Raw genomic sequence first — 19,830 nt, 5'->3', positions numbered from 1 at the left:
GGGAAACCCCGGAAATGAGGGCAGGAGGCGGGCGGGAAGAAGCCGCGCGTACCCTAGCACGCCGGAGGAGCTGGGGATGCGCAGGCGCAGAGGCTTTGTTGCACATGCGCGAAGTGGGCTTCTGTCGCCCGCTGCCCTGCAACGCTTGGAACTGCCTAGGCGGCCGTTATTTCTCGCCGGGGCTCCTCCCATCCTCCCATCCTCATGTTGCACCGCTGGTGGGCCGCGTTCCCAGCGGTGCTGCGGGACTGCGGAATTCTTGCCTGAGTTAGGGCCTGCATTTCATTCTCAGGGGGAGCTGCAGTGAAGACACTGCGAGGTGAGGTGAGTCCGGGAGGCTCCGAGGCCAACCTCTTGGTAGAAGCAGTATCCGGAGGCGTCGGGCTTGGCGAGGGTCGAACTGGGCTTAGTGAGGTTTCAGAGACCCTCGCGCTCAGTTTCTCGCAGGACCCAACGGTGATAGGGGCCACAAGCACTGGAAGACTTTGGGGTGGGGACTTCCCACTCCCGCCTGAGCGTCCTCAGACGCTCCAGAAGGATTCGGGTGGCTTCCGCGCGGTCGTTCAAAGTCACCTGGAACGAGTACCAAGACTTCGGTACCTGCGCTGCAAGACTGTCCACCTTCCTGAAAGGAACGATGACATTCTTTCTAAAGCGAGTGTGGACTTAAGAAACGTTCAGAGTTGTAGAGAATTTTTATGAGTTTATGTGAACCAAGCTGACAATTGCCGGAAGCAAAATCGCAAAAAATTGAGAAAAATATTTTGGAGAATGGCAGCTTATTTTATACGTTGAAAAAAGGAGGAGAGGTAAGGAGGGTTACATGTAATCCATTGGTGGTAGATTAAGGGGGCGGGAGAAAGCAAAGCGGAGTGGGGGTAGATATCTAGGATTGATAAAAAGGCAAAATAGAGAAACATACTTTTACATTGATAGGTACAGTACATTTAACGTTTATAGCACTGGGAGATGGTATGCGGGAACAAGAAAACAGGAGTTCCCTGGGCTCATGGCGTTGTGGTCTTGCCCTATGGGGTCTATGAAAGATTATTCTGGCATTTCAAATGTTTGTTATCTTAGATGCAAAAAGGTAATAGGCTCACTTAAGCTAAACATTGACCTTTGACACGGAAGCTACAGGTCCGAGACATAAGTGACTGCCATGACATGCCTTTAGTTAGGAATTTTTTTACGTTCAGATCATCCTATGAGGTTACTTTAAGTCTTTTGAGTTTGTAAGGCCACTATGCTGGCCTCCCCTGAACTTGTCAGCTTTAGTATGTGGCTTGTTTTTTATCCTAAGAGGATGAAGTTAACACGTGCTGATTGTGGGGGAAGATAAAGAGCAGCAAACTAAGGCAGACTATGGATATCCCCAGTCACCTGACCCTCTTACAAAATGTCTCCTTTGGACTCTTGGGGATTGCCTCCTGTGTGCGAGATAATGCTTTAGGCCAGGGGTCAACAAACTTCTATAAAGGGCCAGATAGCAAATATTTTAGGCTTTGTGGGCTAAGAGGCAAAATTGAGGATATAATGTAGGTACTTTCATGACCCAAGACAAAAATGCTTATAATTTTTTTACTGAGGGAATTCAAAATGTAATCAAGTATGGTTTTTAAAATACAGGTCTATTAATGAAAAGATGAAATGTTTTTGTGGGTTCCAAGTTAGTCTTTCCTGTCATCAGTTGATTGCAAATCTTCACCTATAGAGACTGGTTTTGGTTCACAGAAATGGGGGCTGGACATGGCTTGTGGATGAACAAATCAAATCTAAGCTCTGCTCTTAGGAGCCCACAGTTTATGGGACGGGAAGCGGGCCTCGGAGACCCATAAATAAGTAAACAAACAACAAAGGTGTCATTAAAGAAAACAATGGGGCGCTGAGACCTCAACAAGGGAGGAGGGCAGGGCCTCACTAGTAAGGTTATCCCGTAGTCTGGAGGCAGCCAAGCGAACACGAACACTCCGGATGTGATGCTCAGTAATCTGGATAGTGTGGGCATTTTTTCATGCTAGTAAAGATCAAGAAGTTTTAACTTGTGAGCAGCCACGAATGGACTTCAGGAACAGCACAGTATCATACATATATGCATTTTTGTGAATTAAAGATACAGCATTTTTCAAATTAACAGGTGAATGAAAACAAGTTAGTGCACCTGTATTGTCACTTTTTAATACTGCATGTGACCCTGTGGTGTGGATGTATGGTAACTTACTGAAGCCAAACTTTGGAGTCTCTTGGGTTGGCTCCATTTTAAACAACTTTTAAAAGTGTAGTACATAGTAGTATGTATAGCAGTATATAGCATAACATAACTTAGTATATAGCAGAAGCAATGCCTGTTTGTGGTTGGTAGGGCACGTGAATGTCTTGTACGAGATGGACAGCAATTTGAACATTTCACCTAAAATATCATATGGGGTGCTTGAGCCTAATATTGTTATATTACAGAATGACATGCCTATGATTTTATAATAAAAGTTTGTAATAAAAAGGGGGTGTTATTTATGCTGGACCCTATATATAGATCTTGTGGTTAATCTAAGGGTGTGCACATTTAATACTGGTAATTCCTCAGTTGCTTCCCAGAAAGATTGTACACTCATGATTCATTTTGCAGTGTTTAAAATGCATTTATCTGAGACTGAAAATTTAAGCATCACAGGGCCTCACGCAGGCCCATTTGAGTGAGGCAGTCCACAATCCACTGGTCAAAAGAAAGCAGTAGAGGCTGCTTCAGTGGTGGTTTTCAGGGACTTGGAAACAAGACTTAAACAAGCTGTCTGCATACCCCTTGGGCAAGATGAATTTGCTGAAGAGGCCTACCTAAGGAGCAAAAATGGAAAGAAGTTTAAAACCACATGCATGCCTGCTTAGCCCTGCAAATGTGCTGTGAAGAATATATCCAAATCAGAAGTGTATGTTACACTGTGCACTGCGAACTTATCCCAGGGCTTAATGGTAGCACTTTCTTTTAACAGAACACTACACCACCATGTACATGGACACACAAAATCAAGGGAGAATGTTTAATGACATGGGGAAATGTTTCTGGCATATTTTGTTAAAGCATATTACAAAATAACATGCAGCCCTTTCTGGGTGGTTCAGTTAGTTGGATCATGGTCCCATACATCAAAGGCTGCAGGTTCTATCCCCAGTCAGGGCACATACCTAGGTCATGGGTTCCATCCCTGGTCCGGGTGCATATGGGAGGAAACTGAGCGATGTTTCTCTCTCACACTGATGTATTTCTCTCCCCCTTCCTCTCTCAAATATGTCCTCAGGTGAGGTTTTAAAAAAATAATACATATGCTGTAATTCAAGTTTTTTTAAAAAATGTATATATATCCTGCTCCCTCCCCAGATGCAACTGCTGTGTTGTTTCTTCTGGAGCTTCAGAGATAAACTGTATTCACAAACACATTTATGTATCTAAATGATATATTTTGGAAACTGTTCCCCCTTCAGATCTTTCTCATTATTTTTGACATTGTAGCTTTAACAGTTTTTTTCAAACTGAAACATATATAGACAATAAAAGTTATTTAAAAAGTAGGGAGTTACTGAAGAAATCCAGGCCCAATGTCCAGGTCTATAGACTCAACAAAGCCAGAGCCCGGTGTGGCTATCAGATCTTCTGTGGTAACTGAACCCCATGTGGTCAACTAGTCTCAAGCCACAGCAGGAGCAATGATGGCAACAAAGGTCCTGTCTTATGCCAGAGCACAGAGCATTCTTTGGGCCTGATCACGTCACCAAACAAGCCTCTGGTCATACAAGAATTGCCCTGAGATCAGTAGGTATTCCGGTTTCTGGAGTAGGAGTTCAGACTCTAGATGTTTGAAAAATAAGGCCATCACTACACCTGGTCCTTACTTGTGCGGCAGTGGCCATATCCCACATCAGAGCTGCTCCAGGTCCCGCTGGAATTGCAGTGGCAGACCGCAAAGCCTCTTGGGTCTGCCAGATGAGGGCTCCCTCAGGATCTCACTGTAGCAATGTGGTCCAGGTAAGTGGAGTGACAGGATACACCCTTGATCACACCAGCTCTTCTTAGGGGTATATGACAAAGGTGAAGAAAAATTCACTATTGAGGCTTCTCTGCTGGGCAGAGCCCTGGGCTTGGAGTCAGAACTCCTGGGTTCTAGGCCTGGTCCATGGGCTAAGCTGTTCTATTTCCCTCTATTAAATAAGGCTAATCTATCTCACTTGGGCTCTGATGGTTAAAGGAGGCATGTATAATACAAAATGTGCAAGAATTACCTTGTGAATTATAAATTCAAGTCAAAATACTCCCATATGCCCCTCAAATAACTACCTGGCCCTCTCCTTCACATTTTTTCATGCACCTCCAACACAGCACCTGCGTGCCAATCTGTGACACATCTATAAATTGGACCAAGGATTCTGAGGGTCAGCTTGTGTGTGTCAGTTTCCTGAACTTGGCACAAATTAAATGCTCAGTAAATCATTAGAACGGAAGATTTATGAATTAAAAAGATGTGGGTAGTTGTTTTAGAAGAAACATACCCTTTGAAGAGTGAAGAAATGAGTCAGTACAGTCAGGCTGCTAAATTACTCAAGTAGGCTGAGACATGAGGAAACAGTTCTATTCTTGCTTTAACTAGGTGAGAACTTCCACTTTTAGACTTTTCAGTTGTGCATCAACGCCTGGAGATGAATAAATTCCTGCAGATAACCTTTGAAAGACGTAGGAAAGAATGAAGCACATAGGAAAACTTATCCATTGTCCAGACCACATGACTTCTGGAACGTTACCATCAAACACCAGTCCAGAGGCTTAGAATGCAGGACCGATGCTTTTCAAGAATACTTTTTACTGTAGCTTTTTCTTTCTTTGGAACACTCTGGGTAGTGCCTAGTTCTGTTTCCCATTTGCAAATCCTAAGACCCTACAGATCTTAGTCATTTATTTCTAGCCAAAGCCTCCTGAGTCTCTTGTGCTCAGCTGACAACTTTAACAGTAATTGAAGGGAACAGTTTCTAAGTCATGTGGAGGAAATGGGCTTTGGAGGCAGACTTCAGTAGCTGTGTGATCCCTGACAGATAGCTTCACCCCAGCACACAGCTCCTCCAACTTACAGGTCAAAGAGCCAGCCTCTAAGAATTCACCCCCTTGGGCCTCATTTTCATCTATAAAGTAGTAAAACAACACAGAAGGACAAGAATTGAGTGTGAAAACCCACCGCATCTGGCACATAGAAGGTATTACTCAAAAATACGCTCTATAAGCCCAAGCTGCCACAACCTTCTTGGGTTTTCCATGTTACACTGTTCAGTAAAGGCATGCCATTAACTGTTATGCTGTGATTTCTATAGTTTTATTCTACTATCTTACCAATTCACAAATCACAGGGCCCAAATTTGACTTAGGAAAAAAGTGTACAGTCCTCTGGATAGGAGAACCAGGTCAGCTGCTCTTTCTACTTTTTGTTCATCTTGTTGCTGGGCACACTGAAGACAGGGTCACTCAGAAGGAGACCCTCAGTGACAAACTGGGACCAGTCTTAATTCCCTGGACACCATCATTTATTTTTGGTAAATGCCATCAATGAACATACAGTGTCATTCCCACAGAACAGTCTATAGCATTTAAGTTTAAAAAACAGGTGACAATTTAAAAAAAGAATTCACAATTTTCAGATCCTTTAATAATTTAACGTTCTCTGCCCTTAAGGCTGTTGTAGACCCTTAACAATCAGGTACGGATGGTTACGTCCCAGCGGTAATAAAGGGCCTGTTGCATAATGTATGCCAAATACATAGAGCAAAATTCAGAAATTCTAAGTGCTTATTCACTGGAACATATTCTGGCTTCTCTCCTTTGTAACAGGGATTTTACTCTCCCTATGATGAATGACTTAAAATATGGTGCTTACAAATTTGACACCAAGCTAACACAGTGATCAAAACACCATCCAGAAATGCCCACTAGGCCTCAAGTCCCCTTCTGTAAAATGAAGGAGGTGGGTTAGCGCCGCAGGCCAGACCATGTCACGAACGGGTAAACGGAACCTGCTGCCCCAAAGCCCAGTGGCGAAGAGTGTGAGGAGAACAGCTGTGAGTGTGAATGCGGGAGTGCAGGGTGGTAGGGGGCAGACGAGGCCACTAAGGGTTGGAAAACCAGCCTTCACGCGTCGTTCTCAGCTCGGAGCTGTCAAGTCTCAAAAGTATGTCTTTTGTCTTTTGATTTGATGATTTGGTCTAATATGATTGTCTCATTTATTCCAGTGTATGTACTTACTGTACATTTATGTACAGAATTAAATATCTCATTTATCAATTTATAAACCATAATAAGTCCAGTCATTTCCCCTCACCAGTAGATCTTGCACTGGGAAAGGAAAACAAACTAATATACAAATTTCAGCAATATTGGCAATTTCATTAAACCCGAATGGAGGCATAATTCATTTTGGAGTTCAATTATATGTTCAAGGAGTTAGTTACCCTAATCATAAAGACAACCACCACAATATCTTTGCAGTGCAAAATTATCCCCATTTGTTATTCAACAGAAAAATTTAGCTGTAGACCTGCCTGCCTCTGGTGAAGGCACTCAGTGAGCTCACCACCAGCGACATCTTTCAGGGTCGCCACTTGGACTTTTCATAGCATTCATCTTGAAACTTGGGGCCAAAGTAATTAGAAAGCAAGTGAACAGCGGACGACAAACAGGGACTCCTGAGGCTGGCGGTGCGCAAACTCAGGTGAGAGTGCATCTGAGACTCCTCCAGGAGTGGCGCAATGTGAACTGACAAAATAGAACCTCTTAAATACAAAATTTCAATGATTGAAAACAAACCAAGCGTCAAGCATAAGCTACATTACTTCCTCTCTGAGCAGAATGTCTTTCATGAGGAGATAAAAGATGACCCCTGCCCCATCCACTGAGAATAGTGCTAAAAGAAAGCAGCCATCACCAAGGACCCCACCAGCCTAGCCAGTGATCCCTTCTGGGAGGGAGGGCTCAGTCCTTCACGATGCCAGGAAAGACAGAGCCCCCCACCCAATCTCAGAACACAGGTCGTCTTGACACAAACCTGCTGAAAGCAACTTTTTCTTGACCAAGGCATCTGATGTCACAAACAAGGTCCTAGATTGGTGCTTGCTTCTTTTCTCTTCCCCAGGACATGATTCAGACCCAGTATAACCATCACAAGAACAGGCCATGGAACTCGAAGCACTGAACTCTTGTCTGTCACACAAACCATCGAGATGATATTGTTGATTCATTCGTTCTTCACTGATTGTGGTCATCTGAGAGGGGCTTCTCAACACCTCATTGTTTTCTACCAAATGTTGGTATGTGTCAAGATAGGCAGTGGGAACTTTTCTTGCTTTTAAACATTTAAAAACAAAAGGGTTTTCAATCTATAAGCCAGTCCCTATGCATCCCCTCCTGGGGACCAAGGCATAAATACACACAACTATAAAACATTCCCTAAAAAATGAGAGACCCTCCTGAAATCCACATCTTCCCAATGTCCTGTGAAATCATCACAGCAGTGAAGACTCACCAGAAAAGACAAAAAAGACAGAAATAGAGCTCGAAACACTGAACATGATTTCCTAACGATCCCTCTCCCAGCCCTGCAGCCTTTTCCTCCTCGCTGCTTTGAGAAGAGCAGTGCCCCGCTCCACTCTTCCCTCTGGATGCCAGTACACGGCTCCTCTGACTTACAGGTCGGAGTCAGTCTCTGAGAATTCAGTGCTAACTGCAACAGCTGTTCGCGTGGGAGTGCCTGCCAGTAACTGCAAACAGCCAGGGGGCTGAAGGAGAAACTGAGTCCGCCATGCCCACTCCGGGGTCTGTATCCACAGCGATTCTGTGCTCCCAGGGGGTCATCTGGAAATGCTATCTGGGAAGCAGAACAAGAATTCTGAAATACACGACTTGGGGAATAAGTCCACACAGAAAAATAAACCATGGCCAAGATCTGCATAGTGCTGACGCCCTCAGATGACAGACTCCAGGAAGGAAGAACATGAACATGAGTGGTGGTCCTCACTGCAGGGAGGGCATCCTGATGCTCCAGGGGGCTGAGAACCCCAGGGTCCTCTGAGGGTTGTGCACTGTCCCCTGGCTGGGCTTACATTCACTGGTTGTCAGAAGTTTCTGGTACTGCTTGGGACTGGGGTGGGGGGAGTTGCAGACCGGCCCCCCCATCCTCTAGGCTCTACACATCATAGCGGTTCAAACTGTATGAGTTTGGGTAGCTCTGCCGGCTGTACTGGAAGTGGTCCGTTAAAATGTTGTTGCGGCCGTATTGATAGTCTCCATGCTGGGGGAAGAGGGCGCCATTGTGGGGCTTCTTCAGCGGGCTCCGGTGGTGCTCCTTACTGCTCAGGTCCCCCGTTGTGATGGGGAGGAGGTGCTTCTGCGCTTGCTGATTTGCATCGTACTTGGTCTGCAGGGTCAAGAGAGCAGTGGGACACTTGGCTCTTTCCCCAGGACATTTACACGAGACAAAGGGGAGCTCAAGATTCACAGCCAAGCAGCCCTTCAAAGCCAATGTTAAGTGTTGACCCAAGCAAGGCTAGACATGGCCAGTGAATAGTTAATGGACTGGCCCACCCTGTTGGCCATTCTCTGTCCTACAGGGGCCTAAAAAGGGCCTACTTTCCTGATGTAGGCCCATTCCTTTCACTCTCTCCTGAGAGTGAAATCCCAACAAAGCCTCAGTAGATCCAAGAGCCATGGCTGGAGCGAGGCAAAGACCAGAGTCATCCATGTAGGAAAAGGCCAGAATGGGAGGGGCTGTGCTAAGACCATAAACCAGTCTGACAAAGGTGGGATCTAGAACCTGGGCATCTTAGCTTCTGGTGAGGCCCCTCCTTTCCCCCCCATCACCATTTTTTGGTGCCTCCCTGGGTATTGAGGGGATAGACAGCCTCCTCCATCCCCAACTCACCTTGTTGTACAGGAAGACCCCCAGGATGGCTGTCATCATGCCCAGGACATTGGTGCTGGTGACTGGGTTCCGTAGCATGATCAGGGACACCGTGATGACCATGATTCTCTTGGTGGCATTGGCAACTGAGTAGCTCAAAGGGCTTATGAGGTTGAGGATGCTGAAGGCAATGACATTCTGGGCAAAGTTACAGAAGCCACTGATAGCCAGAAGCAGGAGGGTCCAGGGCCACTGAGACACGTAAGTCTATAGACGGGAGCAAGACAGCACCGTGGTCACATGCCTGTCTTAGTATAGGTTGGGGGTGCAGAGTGGTATATCGGGGTCATTCAGTGGGGAGCAGACCCAGGTGGATTCTAGTGTGATACACAGCCTCTAACCCTCACAACACTGCACGATACAACAGTCATCACCATCATCACCACCATCACGGTCTTAAACGTCACCATCATCCTCACAATTACCACCATCCTCATTACTGTCATCAACACTACCATCACCACCTTCCATCTGTAGAGAAAGTGGAAGCTTGGAGAGGGGAAGTCAGGTGCCCAAAGGGCACAGAGCATGGTGTGAACCAAAGCCTTCATCGTCCCTGTACAGTGAGGGCCGGGGCTCTGGGGTAAGCAGAGGAAGGTCTGCTTACTGAACATGGTCTCAGTCCAATCGAGCTCCTGCAACAGACATCACAGGCTGGGGGCTTATAAACAACAGACATTTATTTAATTCTGGAGGCTGGAAGTCTAAGATCAAGGAGATTCCATGTCTGACCTGGGCTTCTGGGTTCATAAGTGGCGTTTCCTTGAGGTGTTCTCAAGTGGTATAAGAGGCAAGGGTGCTCTCTGGGGCCCCTTTAGGCCACTGATCCCACTGATAAGGGCTCTACTGTCCCCATGATCTAGTCACCCCCCAAAGGCCCCGCCCCCTAATACCATCCCACTGGGGGTTGGGTTTCAACATGTGGATTCTGGGGGGACATCAACATTCAGACCATAGCAACAATGATGCATTCTACAATGCACCCTGGTCCTGGGAAGGCTGCCTGAGTGTAAGAAGAACCTGGCGGATCAGGGGAAGCCAGAGGCCCTGGGCCTGCCCCCTCGCTGGAAGCCCCGAGCAGCTGCCTGACCTCTCTGGTGGCGGTTTCTTATCTCTGCAACAGGGGATGATGCCCACTGAGCCTGCATAATGCAGCTGCCATGGGGATCTAGTGTGGTCATAGCTCCCAAAGTGGTATGAAACGATTCCAAACCACACAAACATGAGGAGAAGGTAATGCATCATCAAAACTACAGTTACCATCTGACCTTCACTTGAGTGACACAGGCAGATTAGGGAGACCCAGAAGTCAACCCACAACTAGCAGACGTGCATGTGTACCACAGAACCCTCTAAAGATCCCAGGCTGACCCTCAGACAGCACAGGGGGGAGAACTAGGTAGGCCCTGCTGTGGCCAGGTGGTGGGAGACACCCAGCACCAAATATTTATGGGTCTGTATCTATTCAGGGCTGGATGCCAAAAAGCACACAGCACGGCCTCCACACTTCCCCACCCTCCACAGTCCCTCCTCAGCACCAGTCCTCTGGGCCAAGGAACCACGAGGCTGTACAGGCAAGGCTGCCAGGCCAGTGAACGATCTCTGGAGATGGCACGCCAGCCATGGATAGCCCAGGCTGTGGCCCAGACAGCGGTGCTGGGATGGCGCTGTGTCCCAATGCTCCAAGGGCAGAACAGTCTCCAGACCCAGCACGGCTCCATCAGGCAGCAAAGCCACAGCTGCTTGGTGGCAGCTACTCTCTGCAGGCCAGTTTCCCGGCCACACCGTCCTTGGCTGTAGGACGACACAGCTGGCTCCCCCAGGACAGTGGACCTGCCAGGATGGGAGCTGGAGCAATCTTAGGGTGGCTGCTTGATTCCATCTCCACCACCTTTTTGAGAGGGAAGGATCATGTGGTCCTCTCAAAGGTGGGCAAATCACACTTAGGTGACTTGCACAAGGTCACACAGACATTTGCTCCTGGTTGGTGTGACGCTCCTTTAAGACCCTGTACAGTACTGTGTGCGCCTAGGGCTTCTGTTAGAACATACAAGATGATCATGAGAAGAAAACTGAAAAAATGCCCTCAAATTAAGAAAAAGCACGAAAAGAGATCAGAGCAAAGCCTATACATACGTGTTTGTGCATATAGAGAGAGAGACACCAAAGAGCCATAACAGGACAGTGTAAGAGAACGGCCACGCGACCTACAGACAACATGATGCAGCCAATGGAAGGAACCGAAGAGGCCTAAATATGTCAGTAGGGAGTGGTCCTCAGGGCATGCTACTTTTCTAAATATCTAAAAAGTCACTTTTTGTGCAAAGAGGAGGGACGTTATGAATATATCTTTGAAACAACCTTGTCACATCATTTGGCTTTGGAAATAGAAAGACTTGACATGTTCAGTGGGGGTAGAAGAAAGCAATGCCTAAAAATTGAAAAGAAACACAAGTAAAGGAACCCAATTACACAAGTTCCTGACACAGGCACATTACAAAGACAGCCCTTAGAACATAGTATCTCAACTGTACAGCAAGCCCTCAATGTCTTCGACAGGTCTGGAGACGTTTGGTGAAAAGACGTATTAGGAAGAGTTAAGCTGTAACAGCAACAACGCTGTAACAAAATGACATCACCAACGCCCTGCTGTACACTTTTCATGGGACATGTTCTAAGGACAAGCAGAGCGGCACAGAAACCTTAAGAAACTTTTCTCATTGCCCCTGAACCGATTCTCACTCTGAAACGATTGTATGTGTGTACAGTAGAATCACGTATGTGAATAACTGGAGTAGGGTAAGCCAGTAGAAAATGGTGCAAGGAACCAAGCATTTCAGAAAAGACACAAATAAAAAAATTCAAACCAGTAATAAATTCCTTGATGTTAAATGGGAATTGGAAAGTTGGTATGAACTCTCCCTTCTGCCCCCAAATGCTTTTTTCCTGAGTGTTTTGCTGCAAAGGCTTAAAAGCAACGGCAGCCCAACAGCAGGGAGCGCACACGGCGCCCTGGTGGTGTTTCTAAGCCCTGTCTCCACTAAAAGCAGCCTGGGTCCCCGAGGGGTGGCCAAGACAGGCCTGGGCGGAGGTGCCCAGATGGAGGAGGAAGTTCCCGTGGACCGAAAGCTGCAGACTGACGTGTGCTGTCAGGAGGGCGGGGAGCCAAGAGGATGGGCTCTATCGTCCAAGACAGGCTAATTAGAATATGAAAACAATACTATGTACAACTAACACGACTTCTTAATGACACTAAAACACATAAAAGAACTCTCCCTCACCTCCCAAAAAGGGAAAAAACCCTTAACTTACTGGTTAATATTTGCAGTCAGTGGGAAATCTTTACTCTGAACATGGCAACTGAAAGGAAAGAGAAGCATTGAACTGCCTCTCGTGCACTGTACTCCGAGGTAACAGGCTGGTCCTAGTAAACGATGAAAAATTATTCACAGAGAAATCACGGCCAATCAGTGTGGAAGGGAAGTTGGAATACAGAGCCCCAGTTTCTTATCTGGTAATGGGAGATAATCTCCACTGCATCCACAGGTGCTGCTAAGGTTTAAAGACCAATGTCAAGAATCCAGTCAGACCTCACTAAGCCCTAATAAACATTTACTCCTTCTCCCTAACTCAGGCCTGGAAGAACCACACACCCCCCCTCTTCTCACTGTCACCTGCACTAGTTTCTAGGGTACTCTCTGGAGGCTGGCCTGGCACAGGTGGTGGGGAGATGCTACTTCCTGTGCTCAGAGAGCTACAGCTACGGCTGGAGTACGTGGAAATATGTACAGACACAACACCAAGAAGGAAATGAGTACCGTTTAAAAAGTCAAAGTGACATCTGAACCAAGTTATCAGGCCCCATGCTGGCACTCTTTCTTTCATGCCACTGGTGCAAATGTGACTGCTATCAGCAGCGGGGATCTAGCACGCTAGACAGGGAAATGCAAAGAACGCCGACTTGACTTCCTCAACTGCACACAGCCTGAGTCATGAGAGAGCTGCGTATTCAAAGATCAGGCCGTTAAAGGTCCTAATGCCCCAAAGTCAACATAGAGGCGTAACTCCCTGACAAAGCACCTACTTTGGAACCAGTCAAGAAAAGGGCGTGTTCTCAGTGCTGGCCAACTCACCAGGTCACTGCTGACCAGGAAAGCTGAGAGGTCCACTAGGACCCACGTGGGGATCATAAAGAAGACCGCATGGCAGCCCAAGATGTTCAGCAGCCGGAGATGGTGGATCCGTGAGTCTCTCAATACCTGAAAAGAGAAAATCTCTTTAAGGGCCAATTGACACCGTTAGTGGCAAGAAGGACTCCAGTTACCCAGTTCCAAACACAGTGACTGGACATTAACACTGACATCAGACCTTGACCACCAAACCTGCAAGTATGCACATGGTGTAATATGCAGCTCATTCCTGAAAGAGTATTTTACATATGAAAGACCTAGTAAAGAAAACAGACAAAAACCCAGCAACACTCGATGCTGGTGAAACTGCAGTGAAACAGGCACTCTGATATCCACTAAATTAGTATATCACTGTTTCTGCATAGAACCAGGTAAAGTATAGCAGGAGCCATAAAGATCTCCTATCTTCTGACTCAAAAACTATAAGCCAATCATAAGGAAGTAACCTGAGAGAAACATTGTAAATTATTGCATTACTTACAATGAATAGTTGGCAATAACCTGCATTTGCATTAATTGTGGCACCTGACAAGAGTGATTGTTACAGAAGTTAAGAGCCATGATTTTTAATGATGCAGGAGCATGAGATGTTACAACAATAAAATGAACAAAGCAAAATTCTAAAATGTGTGTATAGTATTACAACTCAAAAAACTGTGCAGAGAATATCCCTACCATTAACAGTTCTCTTTAGGGGACAGTACTGGGACTTCACTCAACAGGGTGGAAACCCCTGGGCAGGTGGGTAAGTCTCTCTCTTCTTCATCTCTAGTACCTACTATAGTACCTGGCATACAGTAGATGCGCAATTCTGATTTTTTTTCATTGAGCTTTTCTCTATTTTTTTCACAATGAGCATTCACTAACTATATAATACAAAAACAATCTCATGGTGTGCTCTTTCTCACACCTGCACCTCAGGGGCCCTTGTACCCACAAGCTCTCCCCCCACCCCGCCCTCTCTCTGGGGCACACCCATAACTTTCCCCTCTTCTCCCCTCACGCAAGCACCTTTTCCTCTCTCCTAAGCTCCAAGGGCCCTGCATCTGCCTCTGTAACTTGCTTCCTGAGTCCATGCAGCACAGCCGGTTGACTTTTTCTAGCTCTGTGACTTTCTAAATAAATTTCACTTGTATTTGAAAATAAATTAATTACTTAAAAAAAAAAAAACCCCGCCCTAGCTGGAGTGGCTTAGTTGGTTGGGCACTGTCCCTGCAAAACAAAAGGTTGAAGGTTTGGTTCCCAGTCAAGGCACATGCCCAGGTTGTAGGTTCAGTCCCCAGTCCAGGCATGTATGAGAGGCCACTAATCAATGTTGCTCTCTCTTTCCTTCTCCCTCCCTTCCCCTCTCTCTCAAAACAAATAAGTAAATTATAAAAACCCCATAATCTCTTTTAAAAAGTTAAATAACAGCCCTGGCTGGTGTAGCTTAGTGGATTGAATGGCAGCCTGCAAACCAAAGGGTCGCCGGTTTGATTCCTGGTCAGGGCACATGCCTGGGTTGCTGGCCAGGAGCCCTGTTGGGGGTGTGTGAGAGGCGACCATGCATCAATGTTTCTCTCCATCTCTTTACCATCTCTCTAAAAATAAATAAAATCTTTAAAAATTAAAAAAATTAAACAACAAATGAAAAACCAGCAAAATGACAACACAATTTTTTTTTTGCTCCAACACCAAAGAAATCCCTATTTGGCCACATTTTCAAATGCCACCTACGTGCCCCTAAAATACCAAGCATACCACAGACAGTGACAAAATACCTTTTTGGAGAAAATATTCTGGAGTGAGAAGCACAGTGTGGCAGCAAGAGCACTGATGAGCCCCCACATGTCGAACGACAACTCGGTGACGGTGGCCAGCAGAACACCGCTGATGATGGGGATGAGTGACAAGTACACCTGTGGAAGGGGAGCGGGAAGGGCTGATGGTGGGCTGGGGTGGGGCTGGGTGGCCCGACAGACACTGAGGGGAAGCGCCAGCTGCTCTCTCCTCCCTCACCAAAGTGACATGATCTGCTGTCCCTTCAGACAAGTGACAGCAATACTCTGGGAGTTGGGGGAAGGCAAATGGTTATCAGAGTACCTGGGGTAGGGCTTTGTCACTGTGGGCAGCCCTACTCCTCACACTATCACTCCCATTAGCAGCCCCCGCTCAAGGCTGTAAACTGGGGCTGCGCCTCACAGACCTACCTATTCAGCTGCTGCCACCAAAACACCACAGTTTGAAATTCCAATCTTCCACAAGGCTGGCAGGGTCCCTTTTCCAACATGCATTTACCACTCCCCCAGATGCCTTCTCTAGCTGGAGAGCTCCTCCCCCTTCAGGCCTCAGTTCACGCACCATTCAAGAGAACTTCCCGCACTCACCTTCCTGCACCCCTCTACCCTGTCAAGTTCCTCTGCTGGGTGTAGCTGGGCGCAGAGATTTCTGCTACTATAAGTCTATGTTATATTGTCTGTGTCCTGCACTCCTTTAGGGCAGGTTCTTGTTCACTGCTCTACTCTGGTTCCCAGCACACACCAGACACCTAGTAACTGTTGGCTGAATGAATAGGAGACCTTCCGCAAGGTCCAAGCTTTCCAGGGCCCAGTGCATGGAATGGCTCCTGAGCTCTGCTTGTTCAATGGCTTCCAATTTCTAGAGAAATGGAATCCATTCCTGACGTTTAGTTCTTCTGACTCCCAGCTCATCTCTCTCCTACAAAGAACACACTTAAAGTACTGTGGACATTTTAGGACAGGGTGGTGAGGCCTCCCACTCCTCCCCGCCGAGGCAGAGCAAGGCTCTGAATTCCAGCTTCCCCACTACTGGCTATGGCCCTCAGTCATGTAACTCCCCCTTACAGTCCAATTTCCTCCCCTGAGATCTGGAATGACCTGCCTTATCTTCCTCACAGGGTGGATTCATACTTATTCCATCATTATTAGACTCTTGCCCCAGTCATTCCCTACTGTTTCCTCACTGGGTGAAGTTTCCAGCTCCTTGCCCAAGCTGGGTCCAATGTCCTGTACCGCGGGGAAACCTGATAAACATGCTGAGATATCGAGTGATGCAGCTTGCACACCTCCCGGGCAACTCCAACTCAGGAGACAAGTCACACCTGACATAACTCTGGAGGCAGGCAGCAGAGCACACCCAGGTTTTGCAGGGGAAAAGGCTGAAATAAAAAAATCAGCCAGAGGTGGCCCAGTTTCTATAAGCTGATCCAGGGCACTGCTGCTCTGAGTTACATAAAATACAGGATGCCAGAAACCAACCACGAAGAAAAGAGGAGCTCTGTCCAGCATGAAATGGATTCCAGCTGGGAAAACAGGAGTCCTACTTTCACTTAAAGACATGGGCAAGGCTGTCTCTGGCTAAAGCCACAGCTTCTCTCGCCCCAAGCCAGGAAATACCCTGGCTTGGCATATGGAACAGACCCTGGATTGTGCCCAAGTATCTTCCTTACGTAGTCCTGGGTTCTGTGTGTTATTTTAACTTCCATTCTCAATTCTTGGCTGCTCTTATTTCAAAGACATTGATGAATTTTGCCAAAATCAGACTCCTTTGACTAGCACCTCACTTCTGACCCCAGAAACCTCCAAAATAACCACGCTGTTTTTTGCAAAGAAATGAAACGCCATCCCAGCACAAAGTCAGATATTCTATCCTGGGTCCCACTGGAGGAGAATGAATGCCTGGCTAAGATGAGACCAAGTCATCATATAGCAGATACTGTGGGTAGGGAATCAAAACAAGAAAGAAAATGGGATCAGAGAGAGAGGGCAGTGTCTATGAGACATATAGGAGACAACTCAGGAACACACCCCCCATTCACCACTGCCCCCAGAGTGATTTGAGAAAGTTAGCTGCAAAAGGACCACCAGAGGCATCTAAGCCAATTTCCTTATTTGACAGAACGCCAGGCAGCCTGCAGTCCAAGAGTTTGGACCACGTCACCAGCTGGGCAACTTCCAGGAAACCCTTGGAGTCCCCACCTGCCCAGAGCCCTCCTGGGTTACCTTTGTGCTCTGCTTCTCTTTCATGATGATCCGGGACAGGAGGACCACCCAGATGGGCATGGTGGCCTTGACTGCAAAGAGAAGCAGGGGGCGCTAAGGTGGCCGCCCTAGGCCCGGGATCCACCCTGGGAGCCTGTACCCACTCCTCCGAGGGTTGGGACAGCTTGGCAGTCCCTCAAACCTCTTCAGCCCTTTTCTTTCTATAGGGCTCCCCCCTAACCCAACAGTTGTGGTCCGGCCTGCTAGGCTCTCAGTCCCTTCTCAGCCCCAGCCTCCCTGAGACACCAGTGCTTGTGTCTCCCCTGTTACCCTCCTTGGCGACTGTCAGCCCAGCGTTCCAGGTGGGACACCACCCCACGACCGGTCGCGGCACCCACCGGTGTGCGCGTAGGACACTGGCACCTTCCAGATGCTAACGTGAGCCGACACGGATGCGAAGTACTTGCCGAAGGCTAGCGGCAGCACGTAGCGTGGGTAGAAGCGAGGCGGCAGCAGCGGGCCGGGCGACGGCTGTGGGCCGGGTCCGGAGCCCGAGACGGGCGGCGCGGGGGGTACGCGCCAAGCGCGCAGCAGCGGTGGAAGTCCCGCGCACAGAGCCAGGATGTGGCATAGCGACACGGTCACGGGGAACGGGAAGGCGCTCAGGATCACCTTGTTGACTACGTTGCCGCCAGCGCTCAACGCGTACCACAGCAGGCACAGCGCCGCCACCCGTGCGCCCTCACGCGCCCCGCCACCACCGCCCGCCGCGCCGGGGCCCCCCACACCCGGCGCCGCCGCCATCCTACCCCAGTAGCCACCCCTTCCCGCCCGTTCGACGGCCCGACGCGGACCTGGGGCGGGGACGAGAGGGGTGGGCACACCAGCCAACGCCGCTCTCCATTGGTCGTCGCCTCGCGTCACCGCCGCGCCCGCCAACACGTAGTGAGCGCAGGCTCCGCCTTTCCACGAGTGAGCTTCCGGTGGAAGGCGGGACCTATCCAGGAAGCGGAAGGAGACATAGGCCAGAAACACAGCGGGGCTGCCGAGCGGTGAGCTGGCCCTGTAACCGAGTGGAATAGCTGGACGTGCGAAAATCTCGCCACGCCGGAGTGGATGAGCCGACCATTTAGCTCGGGGGCTAGTCCTCGACATCCGTGCTATACCGGCTTCCTCAACCAGATTCCTGATGGGCGGGCAAGCGACGGATAACGAGGGTGAAAGACCGAATTGTGAAAAGCTAAAATCCTTTCTACAAAGTAGGGGCGGACTCCCATGGCCGGTCCTCGGGAGCATATCCTGGGAACTGCCGCGAGTGCCTGGGAACTGTGCTCTGTGCAGTAGGTATGACCCTTTTCATTTCACGGATAGACAAACCAAAGCCCAGACATGGCAGCTTCCTCCAGGGCACTGTCTCCAGGGCTGTGGGAGAGAAGTGCCACGCCCTGGTTGCTGATGCCCCAGCAGCAGAGGACAGGACCGTGTTTTCAGCATGATCATGCATTACTTAAAGGACTCTCATTTGCCCCAAAAGTCATGTACTAACAACTTTGGCGGTGGGAAAGGGTGTTAATTCTTTTATAGTAGTCCTTGGCAAACTAGAAAGTGGCAATCCATGCATCTCCAAAATGTTGAAGGGAAACCTTAGCTTAAACCTGGGTTCTCAAAGATAGTCTATATCTACCCTGGGACTTACTGATACTCAGACAGGGGAGGTGGTCCCTGCAGTGGGACAGGGCTCTCTGATCCCTGTCCCAAAACCCAGATATTCATTGGACACCAACCTGAATCCTGATGTCTCCCAGCTGTGTGGACCATCTTATGTCACAAAGTAATGTCACTTCCTCAGACACCAGCATTGCAGCAGGGCTGGTCACAGTAAGGGTGAAAAAACAGGAACTAGAAGTAGTTATTCCACAGCACAAATGGTTCCACTGAGGTGCTTTTAAAAAACTTGGTCTTCACTACTCTGGAATAAGCATTTACATTTCCCAAATGGGGACATGCATGCAAGGGTAAAGTGAGCCACACAACTGGTAGATGGCGAGGCTGGAGTTCAAACTGACTGTCCTTTTTGGGGTGGGTGTGTCCTGCACCAAAGCTGTCAGATGTCACTGCTGGCTCTGAAACTATTGTTCTGGAGGGACTGAGTGTGCCTGGACCCCTTGGTTCACCCTGTGGGGTTGCCCCTCTTAAAGGGTAGCTGCTTCCTTATCTGTGAAATTTAAGTAGCTGTGTCCAAGATGACCTATTCTGGAGTGGAAAAAACTAGAAAACAAAGTCAGCTTATGGTTCCAGGGACAAAGACAGAGAAATAACTTTATAGTCAAGGGAGAAAAGATTTTTATTTAAAAAAAAAAGAAGAAAAAGGCAGTACTAGCCCAGAACTAAGCTCCTGGCCTGCATGGAGAGTTAGCAGCCTGGGGCCAGGGCCAAGAGGAAAGCTGCTAGACAGGGCTCTGTGACATGCCATGTGAAAACTGCAAATATTTTAGGGAATAAAACAGGTTACACAGCTGCTTGGGAGGGCTTCTCTCCTGGGCAGATGAGCCTGGATGGGTAGAATAACATTCCTTGATGTGTACTCTTGGTCTCAGTAGGTGACTTGAGCTGGGAGGAAACACGTGGCCTAGGTCAGGAGGAATGAGGAATGTTCATGAGGAATGCTAACAGGCT

General features: G+C 48.1%; 1 protein-coding gene and 1 long non-coding RNA gene across 2 annotated transcripts; one reads left to right on the top strand and one right to left on the bottom strand.

Annotated features, from left to right (window-relative positions):
- The first annotated feature begins 129 nt into the window (after window positions 1–129).
- On the top strand, window positions 130–4,080 carry LOC118975104 (uncharacterized). Its single transcript, XR_005064007.1, has 2 exons — window positions 130–3,332; window positions 3,374–4,080. It is a non-coding gene; the product is annotated as an uncharacterized LOC118975104 (long non-coding RNA).
- Window positions 4,081–5,541: 1,461 nt separating this feature from the next.
- Window positions 5,542–18,009, bottom strand: SLC35E1 (solute carrier family 35 member E1). Its single transcript, XM_037028809.1, has 6 exons — window positions 17,553–18,009; window positions 17,176–17,246; window positions 14,935–15,072; window positions 13,118–13,243; window positions 8,946–9,191; window positions 5,542–8,441 (listed from the first exon to the last, which is right to left on the bottom strand). The coding sequence occupies exons 1-6, from the start codon at window positions 17,956–17,958 to the stop codon at window positions 8,211–8,213; spliced, it is 1,218 nt and encodes a 405-aa protein (XP_036884704.1). The 5' UTR covers window positions 17,959–18,009; the 3' UTR covers window positions 5,542–8,210.
- Window positions 18,010–19,830: the final 1,821 nt, after the last annotated feature.

The sequence above is a fragment of the Sturnira hondurensis genome, unplaced genomic scaffold (genome assembly GCF_014824575.4).
Source record: "Sturnira hondurensis isolate 20B ecotype Veracruz unplaced genomic scaffold, ASM1482457v3 Scaffold0020119, whole genome shotgun sequence".
Lineage (NCBI taxonomy): Eukaryota > Metazoa > Chordata > Mammalia > Chiroptera > Phyllostomidae > Sturnira > Sturnira hondurensis.
The sequence above is the reverse complement of the archived record's forward strand: the minus strand, read 5'-3'. Positions and strand labels throughout refer to the sequence as shown.